Source organism: Falco punctatus, assembly GCF_963210335.1.
Source record: "Falco punctatus genome assembly, chromosome: 4".
Taxonomy (NCBI): domain Eukaryota; kingdom Metazoa; phylum Chordata; class Aves; order Falconiformes; family Falconidae; genus Falco; species Falco punctatus.
In genome coordinates this window covers 108,436,862-108,455,583 of record NC_137583.1, presented here as the reverse complement: position 1 = coordinate 108,455,583, position 18,722 = coordinate 108,436,862, and the positions used below count along the sequence as shown (strand labels likewise).

At 39.2% G+C, this 18,722-nt stretch overlaps 1 protein-coding gene across 1 annotated transcript in view; it reads left to right on the top strand.

The window, feature by feature from the left end:
* The window catches only part of WIPF3 (WAS/WASL interacting protein family member 3), a 56,422-nt gene that overhangs the window by 16,956 nt on the left and 20,744 nt on the right, over positions 1-18,722 (top strand). Inside the window, exon 2 of the mRNA XM_080386474.1 lies at positions 14,011-14,143. Within this exon, the coding sequence (XP_080242600.1) occupies positions 14,066-14,143 (78 nt within the window). The 5' untranslated portion in view covers positions 14,011-14,065. The remainder of the gene's footprint in view (positions 1-14,010; positions 14,144-18,722) is intronic.

Here is an 18,722-nt window from a genome sequence, read left to right as displayed (position 1 = left end):
GCCTCGGCTCGTAGCCAGCCCCGCGGCTCGTAGCCAGCTCCGAGGCAGCCGCCGGGCACGGCCGCCCCCCAGCCCCGCGGGGGTTCCGCCGCCCCTCCGGGCAGGACCCGGCCGCGGTCGGCGCCCGGCGGGGGCCCGGGGGTGGCGGGGACCCCCCAGCCTCTGGGACGCGGTGCAGGTTTTGCGTGGGGCTGCCCTTCGGTTTTGTCGAAGGGGAACGGGCCGCTTGCAGGCGGCGGTGGGTAGGGAGAACTTTTTTCCTGTTTCTCGCCCTCGAGATAGGTGTGCTGAGGAAACGGGGCAGAGTAATCGTAAAAGCAACTGTGTGTTAAATGCTTACATACCTATTAGAAGGGGAGGAATGGCGGAGAAGTCTTGGAAAGAAAATCTTAAAGGTTTAGTTGTAGTTAACATGGGTAAAAAGGAGACTAAAATCTTGTCACTTCTGTATCAGCCTGTTGGCACTGATACAGAGCAACGGGGAGCATGCTGGTAAAAGGTAGCAAGAGGGGGGTTGTTATTTGGGTGTGCTTGGTGTTTGCAAAGGTTCAGCGGTGGTAGGTGATGCCGCAGCCCGTGGGGGGTGGGGTGGAGGAAGGGAGTGCCCCTGTCATCCAGAAGTTCAGGAGTTCTAGCAGTAGTAAGGACACGCCGGGCCACTAAGCAAGATTTCTGAAAGGTAGCAAAATCTGGTTTAGGAGAGAAGACACTGAGACATAAGATAAAGGTTGATGATTTCAACACAGAACGGTCTTGGGACAGCCTGCATTTACGGGCTGAAATATTTGCAAATGCTTCTGCTGATTCAGACAGTGAGATACTGGTGAAATTGTGGTAACAGTGATACCTGTTACTGTGCATGCTGCATGAATGGAATTGTTGAGCTGCTTCCCGATACAATCGGTATGCTCAGTTTCTCCATCTGTATATCCAGCACAAACTCCTGTTTATTTTAACAGCGTGTGTTTGTATAATAATTTTTAGTCTTCAGTTCGCATCCTTTGTAGTGAAAGACAACCCACAGGGAAGATGATCAAGGAAATGGATAGAACTTTATTCTGTGATGGCAGTTTGAGCTGGAACAAGTGGGGTGTGTGTGAGGGTGGTTCCCGTTCACTGCGTGGACCTGTGACCCAGTGCAGTGTTGTGGCTGGAATGTGCAGGCGGTGCAGACACTGCTGCCACCCACGGCTCCTATGGGACGTTTCCCAACAGGAGGTGGAAAGATTGAGTTTGCTTTGCCATCAGTTCAGCTTCCATGTACAAGATAACATACAAGATGCTCAGTGTGGGACCCTGAAAGAGGATTGTGTAAGTGCGTTTTGTTTCACTGATAAAATACTTTGGATGTTTCGCTGTAGATGATGATGATGACAAAAAGTGCGTTAGACTCATAACCAGGAAGAAATTTTGTGGATGTCGATTCTTTTCCTGTAGAAGTTCCTGGTCAAGGAATGGGGCTTAGCAACCCCGTGCAACTCCTCTTGATGGCACAGTTATGTTGTTATTAAACATTTTAAGTTGTTATCTACAATGTCTTAATAGGATTGAGGCTCCAGTAGGCTAAGTCGTGTATAAAAGTGCAGGTGCCTATACCAGCTTGTAATCTAAGTATGAAACTTGATTTAAAAAAAGAAAAAAATCCAGGATATACATTCAGTGAAGACAGGGGTGTATAAATAGTTTGATCAGCTTTGCATACAGACTTTGGTTGCTTAGGGGCAGCTGCAAAGCTTAATTCATTAGCTGCAGTGCTCAAGTCATTGCTGGTTTGGATGTATTCCTGAAAATGATTGAGATTCTGATTCTGTGGTTGCACTGCACTGGAAAGAGCAACATATGACTGCCTTTAACAAATCATATAGTACAATACAAAGCAACTCCTTTTTTTTCCTCTCTCTCCCTCAGCACCTCCAAAAGGAAATATAAATAAAGATCCTGCATCATCTCAATTTCTGTTACTGCAGTACACCAGGAAGGGCCATGCTAGGATCGTGTATGTAACGGCTACTAAATCTGACTTTGCAGAAAGTATTTATATAATTCCCTTTTTTAACAGTAAATCAAAACATAGCAGTGTTGCATCTCAGTAATCACACCATAAAAGTCAGCAGTGTCTGTTGAATGTCTTAACAGAACATAGCATAGATCCTAATAGATGTTCTTTATACTGAAAAAGAGTAATTTTGTAGGTTGATGAGGTCAGGGTTTTGGGAAATTCGTTGTCCTCTGAAAAGAAGACCTTCAAGTGAAAACATTACCTTAGCCATAACAAATAGAAAAATATTTTCACATTTTGAGAGCTGTAATAAGTTTTGAAGTTTAATAACATGATTTACTATTTTATATCTAAAATAAATATTAACTGATATTAAATAGTTTAATATTTTAAAATATTCTAGCTCCAAAGAGAAGCAGAGCAGTGAAAGGATTGGCATCAGATTTCTTTGTATGTTTGTTAGTCATTACTAACCTATAGGAATTATGTGATTTTTCAGAAGCATCTGCTTCTGTGGGAACTTTTCTTCTCTGTGCTTAGTGATTGGGATAAGTTCTGTTCAGTTATCAGAAGCAGGTGAGACTGGACTAGCTCAGTTCAGCTCTCTTACCCTTGACTTCCATAAATTACTGATCCCCGATGTGTGTGGGAATCTGCTGCATTATTAGGTGGGTATTTTATGCCATTCATTTTAAGGTCTAATGAGATCACAGATGAAAAGTTGAAGCAGATGATTGCTTTGGGAAAATGATACTAGGCTTTGTTATGCCAGAATAAAGATTTCTAGCTTCTTCAGAGTATATGTAAAGTTAATACCTAAAGAAACGCAATAATCAACTATAATATCCAGTAAATTGTTTTATCTAAAAGTCTTCAGTACTCACACTGAGTTACTTAGTGACTGCCGTGCCGTTTTGAGATACAGCTTTCTGGAACACCTTTACCAGATCTTGCTCAATTAGTCTGTGCTCTTAAAAGTAGTTACTCTTTTTGAAAGACTGAAGCTTTCTGAAAATTGGCTTATAGTAGCAAAATCTTAATGGGATTTTACATTAAGTTGCTTTTTCATTTGTGGTCGTTCTGCATCAGGGTTGTCTGGTGGCTTCCTAGCCAGGATAAAGAGTGATGTAAACCGTGCTATATTTGCAGACAGAAAAAATGTCCTCAGGGCTTCCAAATTGGAGAGAAAAAGTGTGTTCTTTTGAATATGCCCACCTTAATTTGACTTCCAAGTATCGTTGGGTGGACTCATTTGGTATCATGTATGTGACTATGTGACAGCTCTTAAGCTTCCTTTGAATTGCTTTGAAATATGTGAAATGACTACAGAATTTTCATAAGGTGTGAAAAGTGTGTTTTCATGCCTTGGTAATTCAGACAACAGCTGAAACGGATTTCCTTTAGACTACCAGAAATATCTCTCTCTCAGCTAAGATCATGCATGGGGGAGGTGCGATTCTTTGTTGCATTGACCCTGTGTCATCTTTCACCACTGATACAGATATGTAACCCGCTGTGATGAGAATGGCATCATTTTGTAGCCAGCCCAGGCAGAGAGGGCAACCTAACAGCTATAGCTACAGTGTAAGTGATAATACAAAGTGAAAAGCAGAGGAACACTAGACCAAAGGTCCCTACAAGATAAAGTTCACTAAATGTAAGAACAGAAGATTCAGTATGAAAGCACTTGCTCAATCTTGAAACTGCTCTTACAACTGTCCAAGAAAACTACCTCCTGTGTCTGCTCTGCAGCTTGTATGTAATCGATATGCTATATCCTTACACTGTTGGCAACTGCAGTGTCCGCCTTGACAAATTAAAGCATTGGCTAGAAATTACAGTGCTTCTGCTTGATTCATAAGATAGGGGTAAAATGCTTCCTTCTAGATGAACAAAGTGGATGAATGGGTTTAGAGATAGCAACCCCCTTGTGTCGGCCCCTTTCACAAGCTATACACAGGTCTGTAAAAGACTGCTGTAACATTTAACTTTTTCTAGTTACTGTATCATGTTTTACTCTCTTCATTATAAGTAACAGAAAAGGAAAAAAAGAGAGCAGAATATGGTACTGGATCACAAGAGAGGTCTTGGGATCTTTTGTTCCTCCTTTGTATCCTCCTATTTGAAAAGTATTATGATACTGCTTTCCTAACCGGCGTAATTTTGTGCGTGAAAAATGTACATGCACCAGCGCTACTGACTGCGTATAAAATAGTCCTGGCAGGTTGTGAGCTTTTGTCCAAGTCAGTTACACTTTTGTTGTATGCAAAAGAAGAAAAGAAATAACACTGTACCTATACAAAATCTATAGGTCTGCTCTGCTAGTTGAGTAGACACATAAAGAAAATCATGAGGCACAGAAAAGTCAAGCCAGGCTTACATATCAGGAAAACAAACTGGGGTTTTAGCAACTTATTTTCAGAGGGAATGTTTGTTCCTCTTGGGGATGCGTGAATCACTGCATAGATATCTGTCAAATTCTGCCTGGGATTTGGACAGAAAGTTGCTTTAATTGATCAGTTGTGAGTGCAAACAGCTTAACACATGTTAGTGATGTTACTTGTGTTGCTGCAGCTTGTATTTGCTTGAGTATTTTCAGCATTAAACCCTGAAGAACTGATATCACTTCTACTGAAAACAAAGGAGAACTTAGCATAAAAAATAATAAGAGATGGATTAGTCCCTAAATTAGTAAATTGATAGAGGGGTGGAGACTATGTAGTGTACTGTGTGAGTGACAGAATTGGGGCCCAACAGGTCATTTAATACAGAATAAAAGCCTTTTTATCCTTGAAATGACTAAGTAGCAAGGAAGTTATGCAAAAGCAGATTGTACAAAATATTCTTGGATCAAGTGATCATGAGTTTACATTGACTTAACAGCAGGATAAATGATGCAGTGCCATGTGGGGATGCTTGAGCTTGCTCTGAACGAGCTGTACCAGGAGCTGCAAAGGCCTGGTGCAGCTGCAGAGTGTACACACTGTGGTTGCTTTGCTGCTTTCCTCAGCCCAGACCATTTTACCTGGTTGTTTTTCTTCAATACTTCCATCTTCTATCCAGTCCACCAGGTGAGGCTTTGTACATTAGCACTAACACTTACCAGCTGTACTTCTGTTACCTCCTGGAATCACATTTCCTTTTTTTTTTTTTTCAGATCCTGATCATCCTAGTTCTGCATTTTTTCTGTTTTTCTCAGTACTAGCAAGCTGCACTGAACCCCTAGTATCATCATGCAGTTACTTACTTTTGTGCCATGTGTACTCTTTCTTTCCCCAGGGCAGACAACTCTACCTTTTAAGTGAATTGGCTCCATTTGTCTTACCTTGTGTCAGGTGCAGGCAATAGGAGAGGTGAGTGATGAAAAGAGCAAAGACAAAGAAGAAAGTGGAGAGGGGTAAACCACTAGAAAGGAGAGAAATTTTCACAGAGGGAAGTAAAGAAAGAGAAGGGCCAGATCCAGACTAGTAGAAGTGAAAGCTGGAGTCCAAAACCAGCATAAACTTTGACACCAGAGTTGTTGGAAATGAGTAAGTCCTCATCTTTACCCTGCTTGGTCTGATGGCAGCAGATACTGGCTGCACTGGAAGTATTCCTGGGAGCTGATTCTGGAAGCTGATTCTGATCTACTTGTTGGAAGAAGGATAATTGTAAGAAACCATTTTGCTCCTTTGTGTCTATGATAGATGCAACTTTAAACAACATCTTCTATTGCCAGTTGATCCCTGGAATTACTTTCCTTCTTCAGTAGGCAGCAGAGTTAGTTGACTGTTTTTGGATTCCTAGTGCTCATTGTTTGTTCTGTGTGTGTGAGTAGGTATCAGTCAAAACATCCTCTCTGAATATAATGACTTCTGCAAAGAATTGCAACTGAAATCCTTCAATAAGTCAAAGGGCTGAATCTTTAATTTAATAAAACTCATTTTTCCTGAGTAAAGGAAAACTCAAGAAGTTGTAGTAAAACTTTGTTTTACTACAATTCAGAATTAGGCCTACAAATCAAAACATCTTTTGTCAGGGATTTTTTTTTTTGTTGCAGTTTCAAATAACTTTGCAATTTGTTGTTCGTTGTAAAAAAGTGAAATCGTTGTCCTGAGTAAATGGATGTAAGTTTGGAGCTAGATATTTTGTCAATTGCCTTTAGAAACAGCTAACAATTTTCTGTACAAGAAAGCGTATTTACGTTTCTGTGCACATAGGAAGTTTTATAAATATATCAGCTGTGAAACCTAAGGGGCAATAAAGAACTTTGCATTTTATTTTTTCAGAACAATGAGTTACTTAAAGTACTAAAAATGCAATATTATGGCAGTGTAGTGAGGCTTCCTTAATAACATAGGGTGTTATATACCTTTTACTTACAAGTATGGAAGCCTTACCCTGGTGCAAAGAACATCTAAGATCAAGTAAGTTATCAACTATGTCATTGAAAGGGAGCAGCATTTTCAACAGGACTGACAGATAAGAGCATAGAACTAAGAATGTATAAGCATGTTCAGTAGCTGTTTAAATTGTGAGGACGTTAGGGCTAGCGTTTTTACCATTGGAAATGGATTTGAAAGGGAAATTAAATAATCACAACTTCACTGAAAATCAAGATCAAAGCTTCCCATTCTTCCTTAGAGGTGAGGATTTCCCTGGCAACTTATACCTGCAGGTGACCAGATCATCATGTTTTGCATCCTCGTGAAGGACAATTCTCCTTGCAGCATACAGTGACCACAGCCTGTGCTGGAGCATGATATAGGTACCGTACTGTAGGGAGGACTGGTTCATGTTGAATTACCATATTTATTTTCCTTGTGCTGCCAGTATTAGACTGTGTTTCTTAAGCTGGTAGATATCAGCCTGATGTGGCATGCATACAGGTTTCTAAAAATCTGTATTTTCAAGATGGAAACCTGTGAAAATAGGATCTCTGATGGAATGTCATGTGACTGAAAGTGAAAATTTTAAAATTGAGACATGGATTTTGAAAGTCCTGTAGTCTTCTAATACTCACATTTGCAAATTCTTTTCACTTGACTGGCATTTGAAAACACATTTGTTGAGCTGTGTATAGCAAATATGAAAAAGCAAAATGCTGAACACTGCCTTGTTTGGGTTTTCTGTTTTGATGCTAGCTACTCAATCGGAAAGCAAAACATTCTACTACTAGGGGATTTGGTTAAACAACTTTAGGAATTTCTTTGGTGGAAACCATTCTGTGTACAGGTATACTTTTCAAATATATCTGTATTATATGAATAACGGTACATAAATATATGAATAACTATAAAGAAATATTAATAATAATGTGAAAACATACTGTTTAATTCTCTGCAGAGACTGCAAAGCTCGCAAATGTTAGCTTGAAACATCAGATTGCCTCTACTAAGAGAGCTTAAGTGCTGTTCACACTGAAACTCTTGAGGAGTATAAAAGTAAACAGTTGTCTTCAGAATGTGGCAGTGACCTTGAGCTTCCACTGAGCTGCACTTTCTTTATTTAGCTTAGGCCAATGATTAACCTTCCTAATGACTGTATACCAAATTTGCCATTGTTTATATATCTGGCAGTGAAATAGGCCATGTCTGTCTTTGTGTGGATGATACAGTATATTTCAAGGAAACCCTTTGTATAAATTGTTTCCTTTGCAAAGTCCTGTCTTTGTGCAAGTCCTAATTGCTTCTAATTTACGTCATTTGTCTTTGGACTCTTTAACTTCAGGTTAGTGCTACAGTAGGCATAATATATTTCTTCTTCTTATGTGTCATTCTTTTCTCTTATTTAAAACAGAATGACAAATTCTCTTTATTTTGCTCCGTTACAGCAAATAGTCTTCTGCGGCAGATCCCCAACAAGCTATGCCCTGAAATAGTCATGTGTAAGAACAAGAAGTCATGCACAGCTTTGCCTCTTAAGGGAGGTTTGTCAAGACATAGCACTTCAATTTCTAGCCTCAGCACCATAGGGAACCCAGCAGAGATCTGCCCACAGCACACATGGAGCAAGGCGTCTTCAAATTCCTGTAATCTGTGCTAGGTCAACCCTGCCCAGTTTGGTGCAGTGGTGTCAGGCTCCTGACAGAATAAGAGTCATGCTGCTTTTCAGGCAGGAAGGAGATGCAGCCCTTAGCTGCATCAAATCTGGCAGAAATAGTCCAAGCCGAGGAGAACTTAGGTTCCTTGGCTTAGATGCAGGATACTGTTACGTGCCGTCTGACAATCCCACAGACCCTGTGTAGACAAATACTGCTTAAGAGTGTTTCATCAGATATTAAATGGAGAAAGAACCCTCGAGGTTTGTACATTTCAATGGAATTGAAAAAGTGAGATTCTGCCTTTAGTTGCAGTGATGTAAATGGTGGCTGAGAGCAGAAATTTCTCTCAAGTTATGAACAATACAGGTGCTGTCTGTTAGGAAATGATGAAAGGCTAGAGTTTTCTTAGTTGTCTGTAAGAATCTACATGTGAATGCCTTGAAATATATATAGTAAGATGGGTATGTATATGAGCGTTTGCCTTTCTTCTGTAAAAGCAGGTTTTAACAGTCTGACACTTTGCACTGCTTGTAAATCTCTCAAATACAGTGGAGACTATCAAGGGGTTTTTTGTGGATGCGATTATTTTTGCAGAGGAGAAAGAGACTGTGAGGATACTCAGAGGCTCTATCTTGATTCTTCCTTGCTCTGTTCTCTAAACAGTCATTCACACTAAAAATGGTAGAAAGGAATGTAGCATCTGATGCTTTAAAACTACATGGTTTGATTCTGTTATAATTAAAGCCTAAACCAGTTCATTCCAAACAGAAGCTTTTTCCAAGTCATTTCCAGTTGTGTGATAGTGACAGCAGAAAAATTGACCTGTGTAGCACATGTCTACTCTCTGCTTTTCTTTTCTCTTTCTCTATATGTGTTACACTGTCTTTAAAATATCTGTGGTGTGCTTGTACCAGAGATTTCAGCTGTTCTTTGGTGATGTTTCACAGGAGCAAACGGGAGCACAGTTAGGCTCATTGTCTACTTTTCAGATCATGAAAGTTGAGCACAGGTTTATTGATGCTCCCATTTAATTCTGAAATTCTTTAAGTTTTCTATTAAAATGTAAGGACTTAAATGCTGTAACTCAGAACAGTATGGTTAATGGGGACCGTATTTGATTATATAAAAGCTGATGAGAATTTTAAAAGTTTGTGGTCTACTTCTTTTTTCTTCAGTTTTTAATCGAGAAAGCAAGAGCAGTATTTTAGATAAGCTTTCCTGCATGCCTCTGAAATACCTACCCAGCCTTCACTTTGAAGGAAAAAATATCTGTAAATTCCTCCAAAGCTGAATTACCTACCTCAGACTGCACAGGTGCAGTGATTGCAAATCTAGTGGTAATGAATCGGTTGTTTTGCAGTCCTTTCCTCCAAACTGATTAAAAGGGTTACATTTTCAATTCCAACTGTATTGTTTCATATTAATGACTATACCACCTAAAGACCTAAGGACTATAGCTATTTAAAAAAGCAAAAAAGCTACTAGTTAGGAAATATTTTTGTGTATAAATATATGTGCATTTAAATAATTGTGATTTTTTTCCTCCGTCTTTTCCCCTTCTAGACATTGTTCTAAACTGAAGGTACAGCTGTTTCATGCCTTCCCTTTCCATGATGGGTGAAGGTATTTTAAAATAGCCTTTGCAGACAGACCTGTGGTGGTTCTGCTGAGCATGAAGTGTGGCAGGAGGCATGTCAGCTGCTGTCCAGAAACCATGTTGTTTCTTAGTTTGGCTCTGTCCTCCCAGCAGGACTTTTGTCTTAGTGTGAGTCCAGTACTGTGGCAGTGACACTTTAGGAGACCTTTGGGAAGCACTTGGATCAGAGCTTAGGTACATCTGGTAGCTGGGCAAGGTGAGGGCCAATCTATATAAAAGTTTAGGCAGAGGTAATGAGTTTCCCACAGGTGAATCCAGCACAGGACTGAGAGAGCAGTCCTTGAAGAAGAAAGCTCTGCACCTACTCCGACTTGTCTGACACTTTAAAATGAAAGTCTGGGTGAAGACTTTATTTGAGCCTTCAGAAATCTGGAGCTTGAGTTGTGCACTGAGGACTGCACTGTGGTTCTTAAACCCAGCTGCTATTCGAGCAAGCACTGTGAGAAGATCCAAGGAACAATATGTGACACCTGAAGTTACCAGTTTTAGAACCACCCTTATCAAGAGAACAAAAGAAGGCCAATTATTTTGGGATCAGAGAGCAGTAATAATGTTCATTCACTGATGAGGTGACTTGTGAGAAATAAAACAGCTCAAAAAGTATAACTAGTCCTTGTAAATGTGCTTCTGAATTATAATTCTTATATTTCACAAAGCTGGTGCTGGGGGGTAGGTGAAACTATTTTGCTTGGTACAAGTCAGTCATCTGCAGTGGAGTGCAAATGGGATCAGACTAAGAAAAGGAGAAATTAGGCTGAGTGTCAGGCAATCTGAACTACGAGTTATTTGACTGCGAAAGAGCTTCCCAAGGGAAATAATACAAGCCACGTTTTTCGGGACACCTAAAATTAGACTTCAGAAAGCACTAAAAAAAATGTGCAACCTTGCTTTTGTGGGGAGGTGGACTAGAAAAGACAGGGTTTGGGATTTTCTTTTTTTTGCAATAAATTCTGCAATTGTTGGGCCTCATTCTGTTCTGTGATGTGGAAGTCAAGGGAAGATGTACATTACTTTTTGCCTGAGAAAACTGAGGCTAAACACACAAGCTTTTCCCCCAGCTATTGCCAACTTTTTACACTATGTCTTTTTATTTCAGTCTCTCAGGGATGGTTCAGACCCTTCTCTTCCAATTATAAATATGTATATTTAGAGGAGAGGAGAAAGGACGTATGTGCCTTAAGGACCCTTTATGGCATGTCCCTCTTGTATGGCTCTCAACAGACACTATAACTGATTGACGTGATACTCCTTTTCTGGTTTTAATTCAGAATTTTAGTTTATAATGTGCAAATCTATAACCCTGGCATGTTCTGCAGCTGTTGTCTGAAATTGCCAACTATATTTTAACTAGCAGCTTAATGGGAGGGAGGGGGTAAGAGACAAATAAAATACAGCCTTTAACCAAGGAATAGAGGCCTCCAAATAATGGGTGTTGATATTCTGAAAGTGTTCAAGTCTTCTCCATAATTTTATTTAAATACAAACCATGTAAGTGAAATAGGTGCAATAATACAAAAAAGGTTTTCATTGCCAGTTCTACATATTAAGTAAGCCCTACATATTAAGTGTGTAGATTATGCAGTTATGACTAAATCTTAAGAGCCAGGTTTTTGTATTGTAAGTTAGTTTGAAGATGCAAACCTTTATCTACGTACAGTCCTTCTTTGCTATCAGTTTCCGCTTGTGTGAATGACAGCACTCCCTCTTTCAAAACCCGCTTGAACAAATAGAACCCTGATGTGGAAAATGGTTCTTCACTGTATAGGTATTAATGTGATCACCTTCACACTGCAAAATGGTACTGGTATAAAATACCATGTGAATTAGTCTAATTCTAATTAGTCTAACACTAATGCACATCAAGGTCAGGACATCGAGCCTCTGAATTTGTGGTAAGAGACAAAGGAAAGCACATACGTGGAATTTTCTGAAAGGTAGTTCATTTGTAGAGGATTTGGAATAGTGTGGGAGGAAAGCTACAGGGCATCTCCAGTATTTTCTTCAAGGGCTATGTGTTATAGCCCCCCCAAATGCATTCTTCTCCTCTGTCACTGGGCAGGAGGATTCAGGATAGCGGAGAGGGATACATGGTGAAGTGAATACTTCATCTGCACTGAGTTTTGGGTTGTAGATGGGCACGCAGTTTCTGGTCCTGGATCTTAGGCTGCACTGCTTGGAGCAATGGGTGCTGAAACAAGGACTGGTGAGAGAGGAAAGTCATCTGTTCGAAAAGTCATCTGATTGCATTTGAGATTGTGACTTCTAAATACCAAGAGTTGATTCCCATTTCCTTTCTCCCACTGCTGCTCGCCTCCAGTGTGTGCTTTGTCTCCTGCTGTCATGCACGTGGTCTGCCTCAGAACCGTGGGTTGTATTTTTTTCCTAATTTGACTAAGAGCATATTTCCCAATCAAAATCCTTAATGAAGATAAAAGGCCTGTATTGCAGGGTATGAAGACACTAACCCAAAACATATTATTAGCAGGGAAGACTCATTCTCCTTATGCCCATGTTTTTGAATGGCTTAACTGAGGAAAGGAGGTATCTTCTGATAATTGCTTTTTGCATAGGGCAACAATGAGGGTGGAATGGTAGAGATGCTGTGATGCTGCCTTTCTTGGAAAGCTTCATTAAGCCATTATTAAAGCAATTGTAACCAGTTCTGTTACCGGTCCAGAGTGCTTTGACATGCTATTCCTTTGCATAGCAGTCTCTTAAGGGAGAAAGCAAGTGTTGCGGAGGCTCTGCATGTTTAATTTTTGATTGATCTCCCATAAAGTGTTTTACAAGATACAGCAGAAGGAAGATACTCAGATATTATCTGGATATTGTTCACATACGCTAGGTAGGAAGTGGACAAGGCTGCATGTGCATTTTAACTTCATGGCCCCTTCTAATCTATTCCTCTCTAACAAAACAGCTAGGTATTCTCCTAAAGACTGTAACTTGCCTCATTTCTGTCTTGTCTTCTCTCCTGAAGTTCTCCAGCTTTAACTGTCTCATGTCTCCTGCTTACTCAGGTGATTCTTACATTACTTGACTGAAAGGTTTCAGACAGCTGGAAAAGCACAGAGTGCCTGCTTTTAAAAAAGAAGGGAAGGACAAAGGAGATAGGGGTTCGGAACTGTGATCCTTTGAACTTAGCATCAGTTTCTAGGGAAACGTCAAAATGAGTGAGATGTTTCTAAATGCTTGGAGGAGACAGGAAAACAAATTAGCATCTATAGGGATGTATAAAGAGCAAATATGTCAAATCTATATAATTTCCTGCTAAGATAAAGCCTTACAGAAAGGAGAGGAGTAGCAGATGTCATATTTTGCATTATTGTAGAACTTTTGATACTGTTTCACATGACATTATGAAGAGTTTCAGAAGACAGTCATGAGACAATGGACATAAAACTAGATATAAAACATGTTCGGAGCATTTATCCAGGAGTCACTGTCAACATAAAAGATGTTACCAAGTATGGATTGCCAAGGGTTCTCTTTGGCACTGCCTAGTACTTTCATTTGCAATTTTACTGATGAAATACAGGGGTTGCTTCTTAACTTTACAGATGACTTCAGACTGAGAGGGGATGCAGTCGTACCAGGGGCTGGGTTAGAGATGAAAATCAGTGAGTGATGCACTGTCATTCTGCAGGAGGTTACAAAAAAAAATAATACACAGCTTTTGTTGGAAGATGTGTGTCTTTTTCGTCAGTGTGTTACTAAAGAATTGTGAAAAGTTGACATTTCAAAATGGCAGAAAAAACACATGTGACTTTAATACTTGAAATGTCTCGTCCTTATATCAATAATAGAAGCTTTAATTTGTAGAATTATTTCTTCATTTATTATTCATTCATGTCTGTCTTTTTTTTTTTTAACATTGGAACAAGTACAGTGAACCTTACAAAGTTCCTTACTCTCTCCTTAAAGCAGCAAACCTCTGGCTTAAAGTCAACAGAGTTTTTGCCCCAGCAGGAGTGCTTACATGTGGTTAATGGTGATTTCTTCTCTGCAGAATTGCATTACAGGGCTATGGGGTAGATTAAGGCAAGGTGTAATAGTTAAAGCTGGACAGGCTGCCATCTATGTATTTGGTATTCATGGCACTTGTCCAGATCTGTGAGCTTGCTCTTTAGATGAATGTTGTCATCAGATAACTATACTGAGGCTGTTCGTACTGTAGTTTTGGAAGCAGTACACTATAAAAGTCTTCAGTCTGCTGAGAGCTAGAAACTTGGCTGATCTTCAGCTTACAGTGTATAAACACATTCCTCTTTTTTTTTTTTTTTTCTTTTTATTTTTCCCACTTTTATTTCTCCTCCCTTCCTTCCCCTCAAGGACATAGACTTTGGCTGTATTTTTCATAACTGCGTGAAGCTAGAAATCTTAACTGATGCCTGTGCCGCCACCGCCACCACCACCTCCCCCTCCACCACCGCCTTCTGGAGGGCCCCCTCCACCACCACCTCTGGTAAGATTGACTTTTCATCTTTATTAGCAAAAGCTTAGCTATAGTGGCCAGCTCAGAGCCCCCAGGATTTTGGTGTGGATATTCATGACAAATATCTGGGCCAGACACTTGTTTTTTCTTCTGTTTGTTAGAGCTGTGTTCTCCGGAGTGGGGTGTGTGAGATGATCCATTGGGGTGCGGGAAGAAAATATTAGAACTTCAGTCATGCATGTCTATAATTTATAAATAAATATATGTATATTGGGGTGCATGCACAAATATTTTTTTTAATGCTGGGGTGTGGGATCAAAAAGTTTAGAGACAATTGCATTAGAGTACATATGGTCAGAATTTAGCATTTGTGGATGCTTCTCCAGCCAGAGGGAACTTGTTTTTGTATCGGTAATGTGCAAGTGGTAAATGTTAATTTCTTCATCCTTTTTCTTACAGCTTCTATTAAGACTCACAGTGTTCAGCTGTAGGTGTTGCTCTTTCTAGCACATACCGCCTTCCTGGGGATACAGCACAATATGCTTTTATAAGTGTGCAGGAACAATTACCGCTTGTAACAGATCAGTACTGTGTGTGTCATGAAATTGAACATGTGCCATGCCAGCACATTTGCAATAAGAGGAGGATGTTCTGAGTCGGGTTTCAGGGTATTATGTTTTCATACTTTCACAATCAATTACTGCACCTATGATAAAACATGTTTAAGTCATTCCTTGTATTCTGCAGTTTGTTCATAGCCTGTTTCTGTACTGAAATTCTTAGACCATTTTGAAATAGTTAAACCCGACATGGATCTGTTCAAGACATAATTTTTTTCCTTTTTCATATGTTTTTCTGTCACTGCTTTACTTATTTGCAAGCGTATGTTAGTCCCTGTAGCAAAACAAAACATATGTGGTATGTCAAATGTACTTCAAATTATTATTTTTAAGAACTTCATTTCTACCTTGCATTCTTTGGCATTTCTGCCTGTTTTGTTCTGATGAAGGTCTGTTGATTTTGTTTGATAATGTTCCTGTGTTATCTTCTTCCAGAAAGGAGTTTCCTTGCATATTTCTCTCTGCTACTTTGCAGGCTGAACAATTTTGTAAATTGGAGGAGAATTGTAGAGATGAATAGGAGGAAGATAAAGACAGAACATGAAATAAGCAGTGCTTCATTCCTTTTATCATTCTGTTTTAACTTTGAGCACCATGAGCAGTGTTTTCAGTTAGCAGCTCTTCTGGGTTGGTACGCAACCTAGAGTTAGATGCTGAAATAAGTGGGCCAAATGTTGTGAGCAACTTAATGCCCACAACTGCAGTTTAAGTCAACAGAAGTTGCAAGTGTTCTTATCCTAATAAATTTAGCTCAGTAAAATACTTAGAGACAGTTTTAGACTTGTCTAACATATGCCAGTTGTTGTAAATGACTTGAGAAAGCTAACAGGATGCTTAAAGACCAGTATGAACAGCTTTGGGTTTTTTTGTTTCCCCTCTTCTGATGTCTAAAGCCACTACCATGATAGGGTTTTGGTACAAGAAGGCTTATACTGTATTTCCATATCTTAGTTAGATCATTCTATTTCAAATATGATCTTCTGTGCATAAGACATATAGAATTTAGGGTCAGTTTTATCTTGGTGATACAATACAAACTAGATGTATTTCTAATTAATGTCTGATATGAAAGCCTTGCTTTTAGTAAGTGTTGACACTAAAAAGAGCACATGAACCAACATAAAGAATTAGTAAAATAACATGGCAGAACATTGCTTTTGCTGTAACAGCAAAAGCAAAAGGATTTTTCCCTGTCAAAACTGAATGAGAGCTAACTTGGAGACGATTTGTGATCTGCCTGGTGAGTTCAGCAGAAGCACAGTGTAAGTCAGTGCTCTAGTTGGTGCTGAGTTGCAGGGTAAAATCTTATCATTGGGGAACCCATGAAAACTTGCTACAGACCCTGTTTTCTTTTACTAGGAAGCGGTTTTCTAGAAATGGGCATCTGTCTTTTACAGCTGCTAAACTGCCCAGCTGTTGTTACAGCTGCTAAATGTACAGTTGGAGGATGGAAGAAGAAGAAAATTCTAACAGGCACGTAACTTTAACCAAAACCTTCAAAACAGATAAGTTTTATTTGGCCAACACCTGGAAATGTTCCAAAGTAAACAGCACTGTGATTTTTATTATACTGATATAATTAAACCAGAGTAATGTTTACATGGTAGCAATTAAAAGTTAGGTTTTAATTTCGCTGCTGATATACAGGCAAGCCACTAGTTTAACTTAGTTAATTTATGTTAGAAGAGAAACATCTGTGTGTAGGTTGAGGTTTTAGAATCCTGTCATTTTGCATGATGCCATTGCACGGGTACCATAGACTTGTCTTGTTTTTCTAATTATATGGGTAATAGCCATACTTTCCTCTTGCTTTCATTATTAGGATATTTTTAGCAGAAATAGTCACCACATTTTCTTTTTTCTGCACATTTTCTTAGCGAATATTATGAGCCATGGTCCCAAATGATTTTGCAGTCCTTACTTCATTGAAATCCTAAGCACTATTGACACTTGACTTTCTTGTACTGTTAACTCCCTCTTAAGGCAGAAGTTAGGTTCTTTCCCACTGGTTTCAAAATTTTTTGACTTGCAGATTTTCTCTTCGGTACTCATACTGAATTCTGCTCGCAAAAGTTGTTACCAGGCAATACTAAAGTGATTTGGAGATGGTATTTAAGACATGCTAGAAGCCACCTGTGCCCAACAGCTGAAAATCTACTGGCTGTTAGAGCGTACTTAAAAGGAGGCAAAGTAGACTTTTCAGGAGGCAATGGTAGGGTATCTGCAGTAACAGGTGTAGGTGGCTGAGTCAAAATGTAAATATAGCTGATGGGATTAACTGAGCATATCTTCAAATGCCTGCCTTCTGGGGGTCGTAGGTAAAGATGAGAGGGATGGGTAGGCAGACTAGAACTGTACCCCAGTATATTTTCTGGTACTTGTTTACAGAGTTCAGATCTTTTCTCTTTTCCTTCTTCCCTCCACCCTAATAAAGGAAACTTAGAAAGGAGGCATTAGGAAGTTTTTTCTAAAGGTCTTTCAATTTTATAGGCATGCGTGCATCAGGTAAACTGGTTTCTTACATAGGTTTTTTTGTTGTTTTCTGGAGGGAGAATATTGTTTTGGGGTGGTTTTTTTCAAAGGTTTCTGCTCCTGAAAAACTCCTTTTTATTCCTCCTTTCTTTTGCCTTCTAGTTTGGCATATGAGGCATTCTAGTTAGTTTTGGTTTATCATATTTCCTGGAGTACATACCACCACTGAGACGGATTAAAAATTTTCTCCACTTAATCTCCCAAGAAAGGATCAAGAGAGAACTTTGCTTTGATAAACCACATTCACTTTTTACATGCAGTGGAAACTGCTCACTGCTGTGCAGCCTTTGTCTATACATTTGAATTCCTAATGTTATGATCAGTCATCACCTATTAAAATGTTAATATTGAAAGAAGTGTTGATGTGTAGCAGCCCTGCTGCGTTGTGCCTTATTCAGGGAAGATGTTTGTTTAATGATTTGTATGTTTGTGGAGTTTAAGCAAATACTTCCATTCTCTTCAGAATTGTTATTATTAAAGTCTTAGCATGGAAATTAACCCCTGAAATAACAACGGATTGGATTATTAAAGCCAGTAAAGTAGCACCAGGAGTTTATTTGCCTTATTGGCATACTGAAAACTAAGAGAGTGGGAGAAGAAAGGAATATGCTTACTTTGGTGAGAGAAATGTGAAACTTGAAATAATCCTGAATGCTGTACTGGTTTGTATATTAATCTTAATGGTTACCTGGCTCTTAGTTTTGAAAACAGAAAATAAATAGAATTTCTGTTGTAGACAAACATATGTCAGCGTTTACCAAGTTTTTATTCTGACTTTATTTTCTAGTCTTGTAATAAAAAAAAAACTCAGAAAAGCAATTCCTTATGATAAAACACTGTGATAAGCACATAATTTTCATAGAGGTAATATTTCCAAGGTTAAGAAAAAAATATCAGCTGATAGTTTTCCAGGTGGAGTGGGGTGGGGTTATGCTTTTTTTTCCCTCCTTCATGCAGGTGTCAGAGTGCAAATCTTGTTTCATTCAACCTTCCCAAGAAATTCAGAAACCTACAGTGCTTATCTGAAGTTGTGTGGGAGCTGGGTTTGCTCCTGTGACATTTAGCACTGCTGTTCCTGGAAACAGGAAAAAACATTGTATGTAAACCAGCTTGGCTAAGGATAATGATGGTTTATGGTATTTTGATTTGGTTTTACCAAATATAATATGAGACAATGTGGGCATGTAACTGTGTGTGTGCATAAATGTGTGTGCATGCTTGCTAATTATTTATTGTAAAAAAATAAGGTAATTTCTCAACTTTTCATTCACACCCCTAGATGGGCAAGCATAACACTGAAAGAACAGAATCATGCATGGTGCCGATTACAAAATATGTAGGAATGTGTTTATTAAAATTTTATGCGAGCTGTGAGTTAGATGATATTTAGTACTTTTTCATGAAGTGCCGAGGTCAGGAGATACTAAATCATAATGTTTTTTGTTGATAGGTAAAAC